The sequence below is a fragment of the Caloenas nicobarica genome, chromosome 3, assembly GCF_036013445.1.
Source record: "Caloenas nicobarica isolate bCalNic1 chromosome 3, bCalNic1.hap1, whole genome shotgun sequence".
Taxonomy (NCBI): domain Eukaryota; kingdom Metazoa; phylum Chordata; class Aves; order Columbiformes; family Columbidae; genus Caloenas; species Caloenas nicobarica.
The window spans coordinates 87,052,563-87,068,884 of NC_088247.1; the positions used below are offsets into that span (position 1 = coordinate 87,052,563).

The 16,322-nt window shown below is 40.6% G+C and overlaps 1 protein-coding gene across 6 annotated transcripts in view; it reads left to right on the top strand.

Moving 5' to 3' along the window:
• BIRC6 (baculoviral IAP repeat containing 6) overlaps positions 1 to 10,729 on the top strand; it is a 186,880-nt gene extending 176,151 nt beyond the window's left edge. For all 6 annotated transcript variants that reach the window (XM_065632740.1, XM_065632741.1, XM_065632738.1 and 3 more), the window contains 3 exons: positions 3,612 to 3,800; positions 7,538 to 7,672; positions 8,670 to 10,729. In XM_065632740.1, the coding sequence (XP_065488812.1) occupies positions 3,612 to 3,800; positions 7,538 to 7,672; positions 8,670 to 8,849 (504 nt within the window). In that variant the 3' untranslated portion in view covers positions 8,850 to 10,729. The remainder of the gene's footprint in view (positions 1 to 3,611; positions 3,801 to 7,537; positions 7,673 to 8,669) is intronic.
• Positions 10,730 to 16,322: the final 5,593 nt, after the last annotated feature.

Sequence of the window (16,322 nt, forward strand, 5' to 3'; positions counted from 1 at the left end):
GAAAAACAAAGCTCAGCTGGTGTTGAAAATGGCAAGAGATATAAAGAGGAGCAAGAAGGGCTTCTTACAAGTGTGGTGGAAGCAGAAGAACACATTTTTCTTTGGCTTTCCTGCTGCTCAGCAGGGCAGGGAATGTACTGACAGGCACACAGAAAAGGCAGAGGTCATCTGTGCCTCATGCATTAGTGGTAAGGTTTGCTTTTCCATCTCCCCGAGCCCTCACTAGGATGGTCTGTGAGAATGAGGAATTGCCCACAGCAGAGAACAGGGCGTTCAAGCTGATTGGACCCCCATGTTGATGGCTCCAGGTCTCATGCGTCCAGGGGTGCTGAGGGAGCCAGCCAGTGTGGCTGCAAAGCCACCAGCTCTCATCTTTGGAAGGTCAGAACAATCAAGGAACCTTCCTGGCAAATCTCACACACAGCTTCAAGACAGGCAAGAAGGAGGAGCTGGGGAGCTGCAAGCTGGTCAGCAACACCTTGTGGTCCTTGGGAAGATTATGGAGCAAATCCTCCTGGAAGCTGTTGTCAAGTACACAAAAGACAAGGAAGTGATTGAGAACAGGCAGTGCGGCTTCACTGGAGGCGAGCAGCACATCCCTGCTTGCCTTCCGTAGTGAGGTGCCTGGCTTTGCACAAAGGCAGAGCAGTGCTCGTGGCTCCCTTTGACCTCATCAGGACCTCTGATGCAGTCTCCCCTGCTACACTTGTCACCAAATCAGGGAGGTGTGCATTGTAAGTGGTAGCAAAGTGGCTGGACCAATGGCAAAGAGATCTTGCTGCTGTCGGCAGTACCTGAATGGGGAAGGTATGGAGTGGATGGAGCCAGACACCTCTTAAAGATGCAGGGACATGGGAACTTTTGCTTAAATATTAGGAACAACATTTTCGCTGTGAGCGTGATCAAACACTAGGATGATATCCAAGAGAGATTGTGGAATTTCCATCCTTGGAGATATTAATGTTCCCTCTCTCTTCACAGGCCAGTTACGATTTTGAGATCTAAGTTGTGGTTCCTTACACAGTATAAATCTGCCAAAATACAACTTGTTAATCAAGAGAGAAACTGAAATTTTGGACTATAAAATCAACGTAGAAGTGTAGAAGTACTAGGAACCCGTATTTTCATTAATGTTTTTTCTTAGATCAAAATATTATAATTGATTGTTAGAAATCTCATGCACCATTTAAGTTTCAAATTTAAGAGTTTTTTAGGGTTTCAGTTTGAAAATAGTAAAAAAGCTGTAGGAAAAAGTCCTGTCCCCCAGCCCCCATACTGGGAGAAAAATACTTCATAGTTGTTAAATTGAAAACAGCTGTAGGACTAAATAAATCAGTTGGAAAGTATTAAACCCTGCATGTTTTTTCTGGCTCAAAGATTAAACTATTGTCAGACCACCCAAAATACTTCAGAAATTAACTTTTATAACCCAAATGAAACTGGAAGATCAGTTTAGAGTTTCTCATTAATTACAATTATAGTTCAAAGTATAATAACAACTGGTTTTTAAGGCCAAGAAAGTACAGTGCTGCATACTGTCAAATTGCTCTACCACAACTATTTAAAAATATATATATATATATAAAAAATACAAAATTTTTTTTGAAAGGCAAAACCCAACTACCTCCAGACACATGTAAGGGCCACAGATCACCAAAACGCCTCAGGTACCTGAAGCCTTGGACCTTTTTTAGTGTCATAAGTGGCCATTTTCTTGCTGGAACCTAATTTGCAAGGCACATTCTGTATGTTTTAATGCATTTATCCTTATTTGAATTTTGTACGTGTAACACAAAATAGCGATGGCTGCTTGTTGCTGAATGCGTGGCGGGTGCGGGAGGCAGCGTGATGGCGCACACGGTACCATGTGAGAGCAGGTAGCTGGAGCACCTGCCTGAGAAACACAAACACTTGTTGAATTTTCCTTCTCAGCTTAGCGAAGGATGCTGGTTCACTGCAGAGCCACCTGCCCCGTCAGGGTAAAGACCTGCTGCCCTGGGTGGCCCTGCTGTGCTGCAGCTCAAGCAAAGCAACTCCACAGATACAGCTAGAAAGTGCCCTGGCCCCAGAAGGAGTCAGAGGGGGTTTCTGTGAGTGGTGGTGGGGCTAACCTGGGTCACATTGCACCGATTCTTGGGCTGTCTTTAATATGAGTTCCTGGTTTGGCATTGTGTCTATGGAGCACGGACACATCGCAGAGAGCATGGAAAGCGGGAAGGCTTTTGTGCTGGCGTTGCTGCAAGAGGCGCTCGGAGAGAAGGCCACGTGTAGGCACCGAGCACAGCTCCTCCTTGTTGGGGTGCTGCCTTGTGAAAGAACCAACGTCTTTAATTGTCAGTGACACGGCCCCTGTCTGATGGCAGCTCTGTGTTCCGCATGTTCCAAGGAAAAGAAGGGCTGTTGTCATCCATACCCAAATCTTCAAACTGGGATGCTTAATGAGGGAGCAGCTTCAAGTTTTAAATTGTACCTAGGTTGGGAGAAGAGTCAGTTCCAGAAACAGCTGCCCTGACATATTTGATGTACTGCAGTGGGTGGCTCGCACCTAAGTATGCCAGGAAAATGCTAGAAAAGTAGGCTGGAAATGCCATTCTTAGGCATTTAACTTATCACTTTTTCACTATTTGAGGAAATGTAAGTGTTCAAATCACCTTTTTTGAATTCTTTACAATTCTGGAACTAGGTTTCTGTCACAGAATTGTAATCCCTAAAATTCTTGCTGGACTTTGTCCTGAGTACATAAGAATAACCTATCCTTCATTAAAAAAAAAGTCAGTTATGTCTTTCTACCTACATAACAACATTTTTGCAGTAACATAATTTTTATTAAATACAACAAGTTGACAGGGACAAACATTCTGAAAATGGAAAAATAGCCAACCATCAAATCGTGAATATGCAATGTATACACATTTGGATTCCTAAGTGCCCTATGTATCTCCTTAATTCTTTTGGTTTATATTAGGTATATTTGGGTGTATAGTTAAATGCCTTGTATATATGTAAGCATCTGTTCCCACATGTACTCAGTAGTAAAATTGAAAGGGAGAAAATTGTCATTTCCTTATCACAGAGTAGTTGGTGCTTTGTTGATATAGCACTGAAAACGCTTTTTTCCCCTATCTAGGAAAAATACTGAGGTTTTGTTTTAATGGCATATGACACAGTGTAGTATGTAAAAGCTGAAACTAAAGGGCTAAAAATATATGTAAACCAACTGAATGTGTTTGAAAGAAAAAATGGGAGAGTGTCTATACTAAGATTAATTTCAGTGGTTCGGATTTTGACTCCCTTGTTCCTTTTCCATCTGGTTCAGAATTAGAATTAGTAAGCTCAGCCACAGAAAAAGTTAAAGAATTGTTGACTGAGAACTTGACGAATACACTTTCTTTCACAAAAGGGTGCAATCAGATATCTCTTCCTTTAAACATTTACTTATGTTTGTGTAATAATGGTTTTGGTTTGAAAGCAAGGACGTAGCCTGTATTACAAATGTAGTAAAAAGTATTTTGCCATAGAAGTGGTTTTGCAAATAAGGTGGGCAGAAGTATGTATATTTGTAAAAACAAGTGGGTAGCACAATTCTAATATTTAGTTTCTTCTCTTAACAGGTGTTAGTGTCTGTCCAATCCCTAATACTGGTAGCAGAACCATATTTTAATGAACCAGGTTATGAACGATCAAGAGGTACTCCCAGTGGTACCCAGAGCTCCAGAGAATATGATGGAAACATCCGACAGGCAACAGTCAAGTGGGCAATGCTCGAACAAATCAGAAATCCATCGCCATGTTTTAAGGAGGTAGGTTTTGTGACATGCTAAAAATATTTATTTATCTTGTTTGAGCACTAAGAATAATGCAGGTATTTGGAAGCATGCATGAGAGATCCCTCTCAGGCTCCTCTTTATTTCCTGGGACAACTGCCTAGAGAGTGAAGTGAATAAGGGGGCACCTGACTTCCCAGATTCTTTTCTAGGAAAGGGGAACGCACACAAATTGGGACTGACCTGTAAGGAGGCTTGGAGCACAGTTTGATTTAAAAAATGGTTCATACAGCTTGGCTCATTCTTAGTGCCAGGTGGTGCCTTTTACATTCCCTGTGACAACTGCTGGTCAGCCCTACAAGTGGGCACTGGGTGTTTGTTATCAGCATGGCTGACAGCAAGTATTTTTCCAAGAAACATGAATTCGAAGCAAGTATTAGGACACACTTCAGATACACCAAAACAATGCAAACTGGACAAATACCTTCAAAAAAATTCCAGCCTGCATGTTATTTATGGAAGGATCCACAAAGCATCTGTGCTAAAGTAGAAATCTGTGCCTTTTGAAAACAACTGTCTTGATGCTGATACAGCAATACTAGCTGTAATGCATCCCCACTGTCTTAAAAAAATATTGAAAGAGATCCAGTTGCTTAATTTGTTTGTATTCCTGAAAACAGACTAACTCACCCATAGCATCATAGACTACTTTAGTTGTTAGGGACTTCTCTCAATGTCTCTAGTCCAACTCCATTCCCAGAGCAGGTCCATTAGATGTCAGGGACTTAAACATATATGGCAAAGGATTCAAGGAAAAAAGAGCTGAAAATATATCAGTAAGAGAATCTGTATGAATATTAATGCAAAATGGTTGGTTAGACATGAGTCATCTCATGGTACTGCCAGCAAATACTTAGAGAAAAACATATTTAACTCTGAGCACTAAAACTGTGGCCACTTCTAAATTGAGATGTGGAACTGTCTTGTAGTATCACCTGTGCTTTTGATTGTCTGCATACTAAAATGCTGAGAAAGGATAATTATTTTAGGATTGTACACATGGCTAAGTATGGCATCTGAGTGAGAGGGTAGTTTCCCATCCCTTCCTGAAAAAACATCCTTTGGAATGCAGAAACCTTTTTCAATTGAAATTGCTGTGTCTTGTGGAATAAGAAACCATGGACACTTCACCTGCATGACAGGAGGTAAATATTTTATCCACATGCAGGCGGAAGGTCATGTGCTGTGTACTCTAGTGTCTTGAATTAATGAAGAAAAACATGGTGATTGTTCTAAATTACCTCTTAAATGTTTTACTCAAGAAGTTGAAGACCATGATAAAGATAATATCATGACACATAATCGAATAACCTTTGCTAATAGGTCATTTTTTTCTAGCTAAATGTAAGAGTTTTGGTTTTGGAAAAAAGTTCTCAAATTACATTAAGTTTAAATTAATTGAAGATATTAGAAGGCAGTGAGCTCCCTGACAGTAACGGTCCATCTTTCTTTTCACATATACAGAAATGAAGGTGATGCAATATTATAGTAGTTGGTAAATGAATCCCAGTTTGCCGTTATTGCGCTTTTCTTCAAAAGAATCTCAGCCTTGTTGTGCTGACTCTGCAGCATAGCTTGTCTACGACTCGTATGAAAAGGGAGCTTGTACACTGCAGCCCTGCCCTGAGAACAGATGACGTGTGCACAGCACATTGCTACCAGAAGGCAGATGCTGAAAACAATACGACTTCTGGCCTTATAAATGATGTATATACCTAGGGCTGAGTTAAGCTAAACCCCCCCACATACACATAAGTGAAAAGTAGCATTAAGAGGTAGGTAGCAGTTGCAGAGGTATCTTGAACATTCAGAACTCCCTTCTGTTACCTGCAAACAGAGGAGTTTTGCTGTGCAGAAAATAACTGGCCAACGCTTCAGAGCTTTGCATCCCAATTGTTTTGTTCTGGTTTAGGTAACTGCAATTTTCCTTATTTCCCAAGATACAATTCTCTATTTTTCCATGTGTTGAGGTCTTTAGGACAGTATGATGATACCCTCCAGACTCTGAGAAGCCTGAAGCTACAATAGCCTGTTTCAGTAAGGAGACCTTTGAAGCCAAGATAGCTTTTGTGTTAAACACACAGTCACTCTGCCTTACACTTGGGTTCCTACCCAGTGCCTTATCCATTGTGCAACAAGAGCTCCCTTTCTGCTTCTCCGAATACATATTCCCTATCATTATGTAAAGGCACTTGTAGCTTTCTTCACATATCAAAAAATGGAAATTTGGCACTGGAAAGCATTACATTCTTCTCTGATGCAGGAGCCAAATTTTGGAAGAACACTAGATTCTGTCTGCAGCCCCATGCAAATGTAAATACATCTCTGGTACAGATTATCAGCACTCCTCTGAGAGAGAAGGTGCTTGTTAAGACTCTCTAGGCATTTTATAGGAACCTGAACAATAATAATCATTCCGTAACATAAATGTAAAGGCATCCTGAAAACTGAGCTCTGAGAAAGAATGTACATCCTTCAACTTATAAATGTTTTGTCTTCACAAATCTGAGCTGCCTTCCCTTCAGTGTCTTAAATGACAGGTAGGCTCAGGAGATCTAAACTCCAGTCTTTGGGAGTTCTTCCAAGCTCCATTATGGATATAAGGAACACATCCAGAATTAAAGTCAGTTATGCTTTCAATAGGCAGTTTTTCTTTGGACAGATAGCTATATACTCTAACCTCTAGAGGGAAAGATGATTTTGTCAATTATGTAGCAATATTGCCAAGAACACTCTGTGCTCAATAAAATTTCTTTGATTTTATTGTTTATTTCAGCAGGCAGAGTTTTAGCAAACTGTTCAAGACAAAGCCAACGCTAACCAGAGTTTCACAACTTTGTCCAAAGGGTTTTTGTAAAACAAAAATCGGTACAGAAATACCACAGTTACTATGCGATCAAATACTGGTTCCCACCCAAACCGTGGGCAGATCAACTGCTATTGCCTGGGAGTTCCCGTGTCCCCAGAGGTGCTGCCTCTGCCTCGGGAACGTGGCTGTGGCTGCAGCTCTCGCACCCCAGCGGTGTGATCCTGCCGCTCTGTGCAGACACGTTCTGCTCCTGCGCTCGCGCTGTTGACAGTGTTTGTGCTTTTCTGTTTGCTGTGCAGGCAGCAAGTGGTTAGTGACAGGGAAAGATGTGGTGCATGTATTAGTACTTCCCACCTGTGCTTCTTTAGTCACACAGACTGTGAAAGCAACAATAGAAGCCTTAATATTCCACCTGGGTAACCCCGCACCTGTGCAAACATGGGTGTCCATACATAGTTCCTGTACAGTTAGACACGTTCTCCAGTTCAAAGATGGTCTAACATTCTGCTATCACTTTTTCTTTTCCCTGGTGTGATACTGTATTTCTGGCACTCATTTACCCTTCACCCAGCCACCACAAGTGAACGCTGAACTGGCAAACTGCACATAAATCATAGATTTGTACAGACTGGAAGGGACGTCCGGGCCAACCTCCTCCTGAAAACAGGATCAGCTGAACTCAGACCAAGTTTCTCACAGCTTTTTTCGCTTGGGTCTTGGAGACCTCCAAGGACAGAAGTTCCACAATTTGTCTGCATCCCGGTTCAATGCTGAATTATACTGATTATTTTTCCTTATATCCACTTAGACTCAAATGAGTCTTGCAAATTTTATATCGTTAAAGTATATGGTTCTTAGAAAAGCATGATTGCTCTGTTCCTTCATTCGGAATATTTTCTTGCAGGTCATCCACAAACATTTTTACTTGAAGAGAGTGGAGATCATGGCTCAGTGTGAGGAGTGGATAGCAGACATCCAGCAGTACAGCAGTGACAAACGGGTAGGCAGGACCATGTCCCATCATGCAGCAGCTCTCAAGGTAAGACTTGCTTTTTATAGTTTTACGTTCTTTAATCCAAAGATGACAAATGGCAATAAGATTGCTGAGCAGCTGAGTTTTATGATAACAGTAATAGAAAACTCCAGCAACTGTAAAACATGTAAACAAACCTCGGTTTCCCGACTGTCAAGATATAAAGTGTATATGCACTCCACTTTCTCAGTACTTTTTTCTACAAGTTAGGTTTTTCCTTTAGCACCTGTCCTGCCTATTTTTCTATAAATGTGCAAGATATAGAAAGTTTATTGTTGTTTAGGATAAAGTTGTACTGTAACCAGTTCCTTGGCAGGAAACAAGCTTTTTGAATAGGTAAGCACAATTATTAAACTGTGGCCCATTACAATTAGTTTTACTGTGTTCAACTTTTATCAACAGTTTTAACCATTATAGTGTTTTCTTCCCTTCTAGCCAAGTACTATCAGTTGTGTATTTTGTGTCCACACAGACAACAGACCTATATTATTTTTATATTTATTATTTCCCCTGAGAAGCAAAAAAAAAAAATTTAAAGACTTCTTTTTTCTATTGCTAGACTTGGCATTCTTTCAGTGTGACTTGTCTTCAAAATGGAAGTTACAGGTAGTTACTATGATGAGTACACAAATCTCTATATATCCGATCTCATCAAGACCGTGAACTCTTTATAAATCTCAGCTTTGACTGTATGACCCGCCTCGTCTAGGCCAGTTTCTGCTGTGAGCGCAGAACGCAGATATGACTCAGTTGTGAGACTGAGAGTGTTTCTGTTGATGCAGTGGTTTGCTGCAGTTCTGGTTGCTGCCTTGAATTTGTCCCTAGCGGCCCTTGCTACTTGTTCTGTCACTACAAGGGAAGCCCCAGTCCTTAAATACAGTCACTGAAACGGTACATTTACACTTTTTCTACTTACTTCTTTTTCCGCCTGATATTGTCCAACATTGTGAAAAGTATCGTTTTAACTATGGTCTTCCATGCTGACATCTTTGTGTATATTCAGCGTCATACAGCGCAGCTGCGGGAAGAACTTCTGAAGCTTCCGTGTCCAGAGGGGCTGGATCCGGACAGCGAGGACTCCCCGGAGAAGTGCAGTGCCACAAGCAGCTCAGAAGAGACTCTGCTGCACGAACAGGTCAAACCCAGCAGCAGTAAAGACATCCCCACTGATTTCAAGTTATGAGTTGCATTGACATGGACTTTCTAGACACAAAGGCTTTGAAGCACAAGCCAAATATGTCAATATTTGTATGTAAGAAACTAATTATGTAATAGGTAATGAAATTGAAACTATACTATGCCCTTAAGATATACAGTTTAATTCAAGATGATCTTTTATTTACCTGTACAAGAGTGTAAACTTTTTTGTGCTTTTATTTTTCAATTGTGAGAACCACTGATTGGTATGTTTAAAAAGTTATGTATACAAGAAATGGAGAAATCACTGATATATAAGGGAAACTACCTTAGGAAAGAATGTTTACTGAATGTTTATTATTTTTTTTTACTTGTAGAGTGAGGGCGGTTGTAACAAAGAATATATATTGGTCATTCTTACAGCTACTATTTAAAGTCAGAAAATTTTCACTGAATTTGATAGATTTTAAGTTTGGCCATATATTCATGCTCATATTTGATTCTAAAGAAAACCTCCTGTATACTTCAATAAACGTTAAATGGACATGATCCCTCTTTTATGATTTACTGGTACATTTTTTAAATAAACTGCCATAAAATACATTCTAGCTGAAGACTTGCACTTGTATGACTGAATTCATCCCAGTCAACATATTTAATTTTATGCTTACTAATTCTAAAATGCAGATGAAATAAATGCACATGATTTTACCTCATGCCAAAATTTGGACTTCCGAATTCATCTTTTGTTTGGCTATTTTATGCAAACTAACAGTATTCTAAATTTCTGAAGGGCTATTCTGGAACATGGTCTTTTCTCTGTTGAAATGTCCGATTTTTACACAATGAGCCGTACTCGAAGTACTGACCGGGGCTCATGACGTGCCATGCAGGACTCCAACGTTCTGTAGTTCCTACTGTACAGACTTTATTTCTAATTTTATACTTGCAACCACAGATCCCTGCCTAAAAAGGGTAAAGGATTTGCTTGATTTAAGAATCAAGGCTCGCTTTTGACATCACATGCGTTACTGTCACTGTTCTTAATTTTTGAGCAGTCCTTGAAGGACTAAAAAGTTATTACTGGTATTACCTCAGACTAATGATCTGTTGTATTATAAATACTATAAATCAGGCAAAACGAAGATTTTTCGTTTCATATTTGTTCTTTGTTTATAAGTATCACGCTGGAATTTTTTCACTTTTTGTTTTACGATGTATTACTTCTAATCATTAAAAACGGCACCAACTGAGGTTGTGTTCTTATGCTGATGGTAAACAGACTTTGATGGTTCTGACCAAAGTACGATTTTTGTTATATTGATATGTTGTGTTAATCCAAGGCATGTCCTGATTGTACGCACCTCTCAAAATACCAACTTAGGCACGTGTGCGTTACTTCAGGGGATCCTTAATCAAAAAGCAAAACAAGCAGCTCTGTGCCAGAGCTGCTGGTAAATACATGAAACAAAGTGTTTATGCTACATAGTCGAAGTGTTAGAACTCCCTCAGTGTTAAACCAGCACCGCGTTTTTCTGGATGGGTATTTACTTGCCTCCTATTACTGTACAAAATGACTGTGATGCTCTTGTAAAGGCTCCAAAAGCAAAATTACCCACTGACTTCCAACTAATTTAAGTTAGTGGTTTCCATTAAAGCTCCTCATTTATTGCTTAAACTGTCTGCCTACAGGAGCATAGTCTTTTTGTAAAATCCTGGCACTTGTACCAAAACCAAATGTATCAGACTTGAAGATCCTCCTTAAACGTGAAGACTTCTTTTTTTACCATTAAAAAGCAACACTGAAATAGAAAGTACCTAACTTGCATTGATTTGACATTAAGAGGGTGGCTAACATGATTGTACCTTTTTCTATAGTGTGTATTTATGGTATCGTAGCAATGCTAATGTAAAGTCACTGCTGCTTAATTAAGCAGATGTAAACAGCTGCATGGGATATTAAACTCTAATTTGAATCCACGTACCAATTATCATTTTTTTGCTCTAACCTGAGCGAGAATGGTATTGCACCAAATTAATGCACAGATTCCAGCCTTAATAACTTGCAACTATGTTACAGTCGGGTAAGTAAACTGGGAACTTGACAACAGATACAAAATCCGTATTTTCAGGTTTTTAGACATAACACACACGGTAATTGTGTTATTTTGCAGTAAAATCACAGTAAATGCTATGAGTTCTGTAGGCACCTGAGAATTTTTTTTTAACCAGCTCCCCTTATCTTTTACCATTTTATCAAACTGAATAGATAACCTGTATAGATATATCACTGATATATCACAGTTTCTAGCCATCCCAGTGAAGTCCTGTATTTTAACTGTTACGCTGTTTTTGTAGAAAATGTTTGAAAAATCAGCAGAATTTATTTTCAAAAGCACAAAGGGCAGCATCCTGCTAATGAGATCATTATGGAATTTCAGCCCACGGTTTTTGGTACTGCCTTTGGCCCAGGATCCACCGGTGACAAGTTGCCATGCGGCACAGAGCGGGATGTGAAGGAAGAGCACACCACGTAACTCAGTAGCCTTTCCTGACGCTTCACAGGCAATAACGCCATGTTTTTGTGACTGATTCAATCTGCCTACTAAAGAGGGAACAGCTCGGCAATCTGTGAGACCTTGTGCTCCGTGAGAGCAAACTGCTCGTTGCACCCATTTGCTGTGCAGGAACAACTGTTCTGCTCTGCAGTTGTAGACACAGTACTCTTTGTATACACGCATGAATGAGACCTCCACAAGATTTAGTGGTTTCCTCTGGAATTTCCCTTGGGTAAAAGATGTGCATAAACATATGGATTAATGCTCCTCTGGAATCCTACCACTGCTATACAGGAAAAAAACAAAGATGACAATTAGGAGGAAAAAAAAAAAAATTGAAACATAAGAACCCCGTAAACAACTTCAAGTTTCATTCCAGTAATTACATATTAGATGTCTAGGTACTAGCAGAATAAACTATGTGTGACTATAGGTTGATGGGGTTTACAGCAGCCTGTTTGGCATTGTTGGTTGGGTTTTGTCACTGTATTTCTTCTCTATACATTTGACAGAAGTTCCAGGTAGAGTCTGTGCACGTCTGCCAGCCTGTCGAGGAGACTCCCTCGCAGCAGGTGAAATCATAGCACAGGTGAGGCGCTGGACCACTGGTCACTTCCTGGGAGCTTCGGTGTGGGTCTGTCATCTGCACTGTGCTTGGATGATAATCTATTAAGCAGCAACAGAGCTTGAATTCTTTCTTTAAAAAAAAAAAATGTACACTACTTCTGATGGCTTTAATCTCTGCTTGCTGTATCAAATAGGGCATTCAGTTTCTGGCAGGAACTACATTGTTAAGAAAACATTACTACAAAACAATATTTTTTCCCACACAACTATGTAATCCTATACATAGGATGTTTGTTAGGGGAGCTTTTCTTTCCCAAAATGTTTCTGGTGTTACATAAACAAATATTCTATTTTACATCCTGAGGCAAACGATAAGCAAACAACCATATTATTAATTTACCTTGTTTACCCATAAATATCTGAACACAAATCCAGCTGACCTACATTTCAGCTGGGTCTATACTATGTTACTCTGATGCCTGTGAAGGAGAATTACTTAAGTTTAGGTTTTTAGTAGGAGTTTCTCAGGCACGTTGCCTCCATTTTCCACCTCCATGCTGCCTTTGCTTTAGTGTGGTTTGGAAGTGTTCTGTTCTGGTTCCCTTGTTTCTCCAGAAGCCGGTCACTATCACGTGGACTCACCTCCCTGGACTATCAACTCTCTGTAGTTATGAAACAGAAATAAGAAGCATTTTTCAATGGAAATGAGACACAGATATACATTTATCTTGCCATAAGTATAAGGTACAGCAACTATTTCAGATATACGTTCTGATTCTTTTTTTTATCATGTATTACACGTATACATACTCATATATGTATAAATGTATCAGGTCGGGTAGTTACCTGTCTTCAAAAAACAGTTCTCTGAGTTTTATTTCCCTCTCCTTTTCCATAGCTAGTGACAACATTAGGTGGGACGTGCAGGCGTTTGTATCGGAACATGAGCTTTCTGAAACAGAATAAGCTGAAAGGAGGTAAAAATTCCACAATTACTAAAATTAATCATAGGTAAAAATATTTAATTCTCCAGAGACTTTGCTGTTGCCATTGTTTTATTCTCCTAGAACATGAATGCAGACTTAGTATAGTAGTACTAATTAGTATTAGTATACTAATCTCACTGCTGCCTCTATTTTTAATAAAGGCTCAGAGAAGACAAATCCCAACCCACACTGCTCCATCTTGGAGCGAGTTCTGCATATTGTGACCTGCTGTCTCTACAGGCTGCAATCTCTTCTGTGCTTCTTGCCTCGGAAGCAACTTTTTGGCTCTTGGAAAGTGATAACCTGGTCCACTTAGTTCTCCAGCTGTATTAATGCTACTTATCCTTTACATTAAGAGTGCCTATAATATCTGTATCATTTAATAATACAGTATCATCCTCAATGTTGAGATAATAGTAATGCTGGAGTTGGTAATGTTTCTGTAATTCAGATCGCAAAATTTTATAGTTAAAAGGCCAGAAGGGAAAGAAGTAGGTTCTTTATTAGAGACCATGCAGGGCATCTAGCAGCCCTGCTTCTGTCAAGAAGATGGGAGTTAATCTTGGGAACCAGTGCAAGCAGACCCCTAAGAAAAACACCCAGGAGTAAGGAAAGGCACATCATGCCCCTCAAAGACATTTAGAAATAGGGTAACTGTGGTGAGACTTGCACAAAACAGACGTTGTTAAACCTCGAGAGTATTGCCCAAAATTATACTTAAACCAAATAAAAATATATTTTTTGCAAAAATAAGAAGCAGACTGATCTACTAAGGTTGCTAGAGCTGGAGTCAGACATGGCTTTCCATGACGTGCTTCTCAAACGTATCATGTCTCACTGCATTTAAAAACTTGCAGACACTTTGCTCTTGCCACTGTTGTGCTCCATACTTCCAGTTTAACCCCTTACTGCATTTCTTTTCAATGAATTTGTCTTGCACCTCCATTCATTGTTCTCTTCTTCACCTACCAACCCACATCCACAGACATGCACGAAGCCTTCGCTAGGTCATAAACTCTTTGTATAGAGCTCTATGGGTAGAAATCAACCACATCCCTGTCCCCTGATAGCAAACATATAAACACATCTTAAAAAAAAATAAATACAATTAAAAAAAATAATAAAGCAACCCCCCCCCCAGCCAGAAAATTAAAGCAAACTAAAATCTCATAATAAAAAAATTCAATTTCCCATCATTAAAGACTGCCTCTGTTGCTTCATTAAGTATTCTCTCATTTACCAAGACAGCAAATGGGAAAAACAAAATGCGGGGTTTTCCATCTTTTTTATTTTCTTTCAGATATTTTAAACATGTATGTGATTCAGAAAAAGAGTACCAACAGAAAACGTCTTGCGGCCTACTCCTAAACAATGGTTGGATGTCTCCAGAAGTCCTGTTCTCACCTTGAAACTGTAAGTTTTCAGCCCTTTGCCCATACCTAAATCAGTAATAACCACAGCAGTGCAAACTTCCAGGACTTTGTTGGTCAAAATTCCTTTGTTTGAAACCTCTGGTAATAATAAGCAGCTTATTTCTACAATTATTTTAAGCAGCTTGGAAGAAGGTGGCAATGAGTTGGATGCCACACAGCTGTACAGCCGCCTTAGCTGAAGCCCAGCACAGCACAATTCTAGGCCTTGAGTATGACAGCACCTCTTAGCGCTGCACGGGGGGACCAGCGTGGTTAATTCAGGATGTAACGAGGGCATCTTGGTCACATACGCGCTACCAGCCCCGCTGAGCAGCAGCACGCTCAGCTGAGGGAGGCCGGGCTGTCAGATCCCTGTGCGTGCTGGCTGGGAGTGGTCCTGCGGGATGCGAGTCCCAGACCCCAGCCGGGCTGCAGCCACAGCTCACGCTGCCCTGAAAACCTCGCACACGGTCGCAGGCAACGTACCATGGCAGCGACTGAAGAGGCAACAGAGGTGACGTGGCAGAGCAAAACCAATCGCCAAGAGCAGGATCGCTGGACAGGAAATGATACGCCTGCCAACAGGACCCATCCTCTCAACTACCAAGTTGTCGCTGTGCAAATCTCAGCTACATTTTGAGGCAGTTTCAGCCAGCGAGACTTGGTGCGATATATGAAATTTGTGGGGGCTGGCCTCCAGCTCAGCAGCAGTCACGAGAGAAATCGTGCAACCATCTGGCTGGCTGAACGTTGCCATAGCGTGCGGGATTCTGAATAAGTCCCAAAGCGTTACAAAAGCCCCAAACTAGGCAAAAAAAAATTATTGCAGATTCAATTCAACACATTTCTCATCTGCCTCACGGTCACTAAAGGCAACTGAGTGTGCAGGCAGGTCACACAGACACTGAAACCTGCTGTCATCAAGCTCCCTGGGAGGCTTTAAACATGAGCAACGTGAAGGGTGTAACAGAGACCATCTGATCCATATGACAGAACAGGGAAGACAAGGTAGAAACTACATCCAAGTGATGATTTAACTCAATACAGATTTCACTCTGGTTTAGAAAAATAGTAATAACCTACAAACATACACTCAATCACAAACAATTGCTGTTGATGACAGCAAATGGAGACCAAAGCAGAGGCACTCCCGAGAACAAAACATTCTTTTGTATCTGGATTGTCTACTGATGCGTTAAACCTCTTTCCTCTCTTTTTTAGCTGTTCCTCCAAGGAAATCATTCGTGTTAGAAAACAAATAGGCAGATGAACAAATGATGTGCAGCAGGGAACTGAACATCAATAACATGCATCAGAGGAGAAGCCAAGCCATTTAAACAAAGAATAGGAGAACAGCAGTACATGGCTTCTGATAAACAAGGGTGTAATTCAGGAAGGATGGTTCTACCTTGCAGAGCTCTCAAAGTCTGTACTGCTAGCAGAAATCAATGCATGACAGTGCTGAAATTTCAAGATTGCATACAGAGGGCTGCAGCAAAATGCTAAATTCAATGTACGCCTAATGCAAGACATGGATTAAGCATCTGAATGAAAATAACACAGTTAAAATGCTTGTTGCGATACTGCTGTCTTCCTGAAAATGTTAGTATGACTTGCGTAAGTGTATTTTTAATTACTACTTTAAATACGCTTTTGCTTTTACTTGCAAATGCATTTTCAGGCAGAGAATCCAACAGCAAGTGATTTTCCATTGCCCTCAAAGACAGCTGTCCAGTCAATGTCACTAAGGACAAACCATGACTATAAATGCACCCAGTTTTCGTTTCTCCCTGATAGTTCATTTTCCACATTTCATCAGACTGACCTTCTAGCAGCAAAGCTCCACGGAGGCAGCAGAACGCTGCCCAGTGCCCAGCGCCCGCCACAGGCTGCCGTTGGGCACCCTGCCGGTCAGCCCCTGGGGTCACCCAGCAAAGCGCGCCTGCTGCGTCGGACCCGAATTATTCTCTTTTCATTCCCAAATATTGCATCCTGT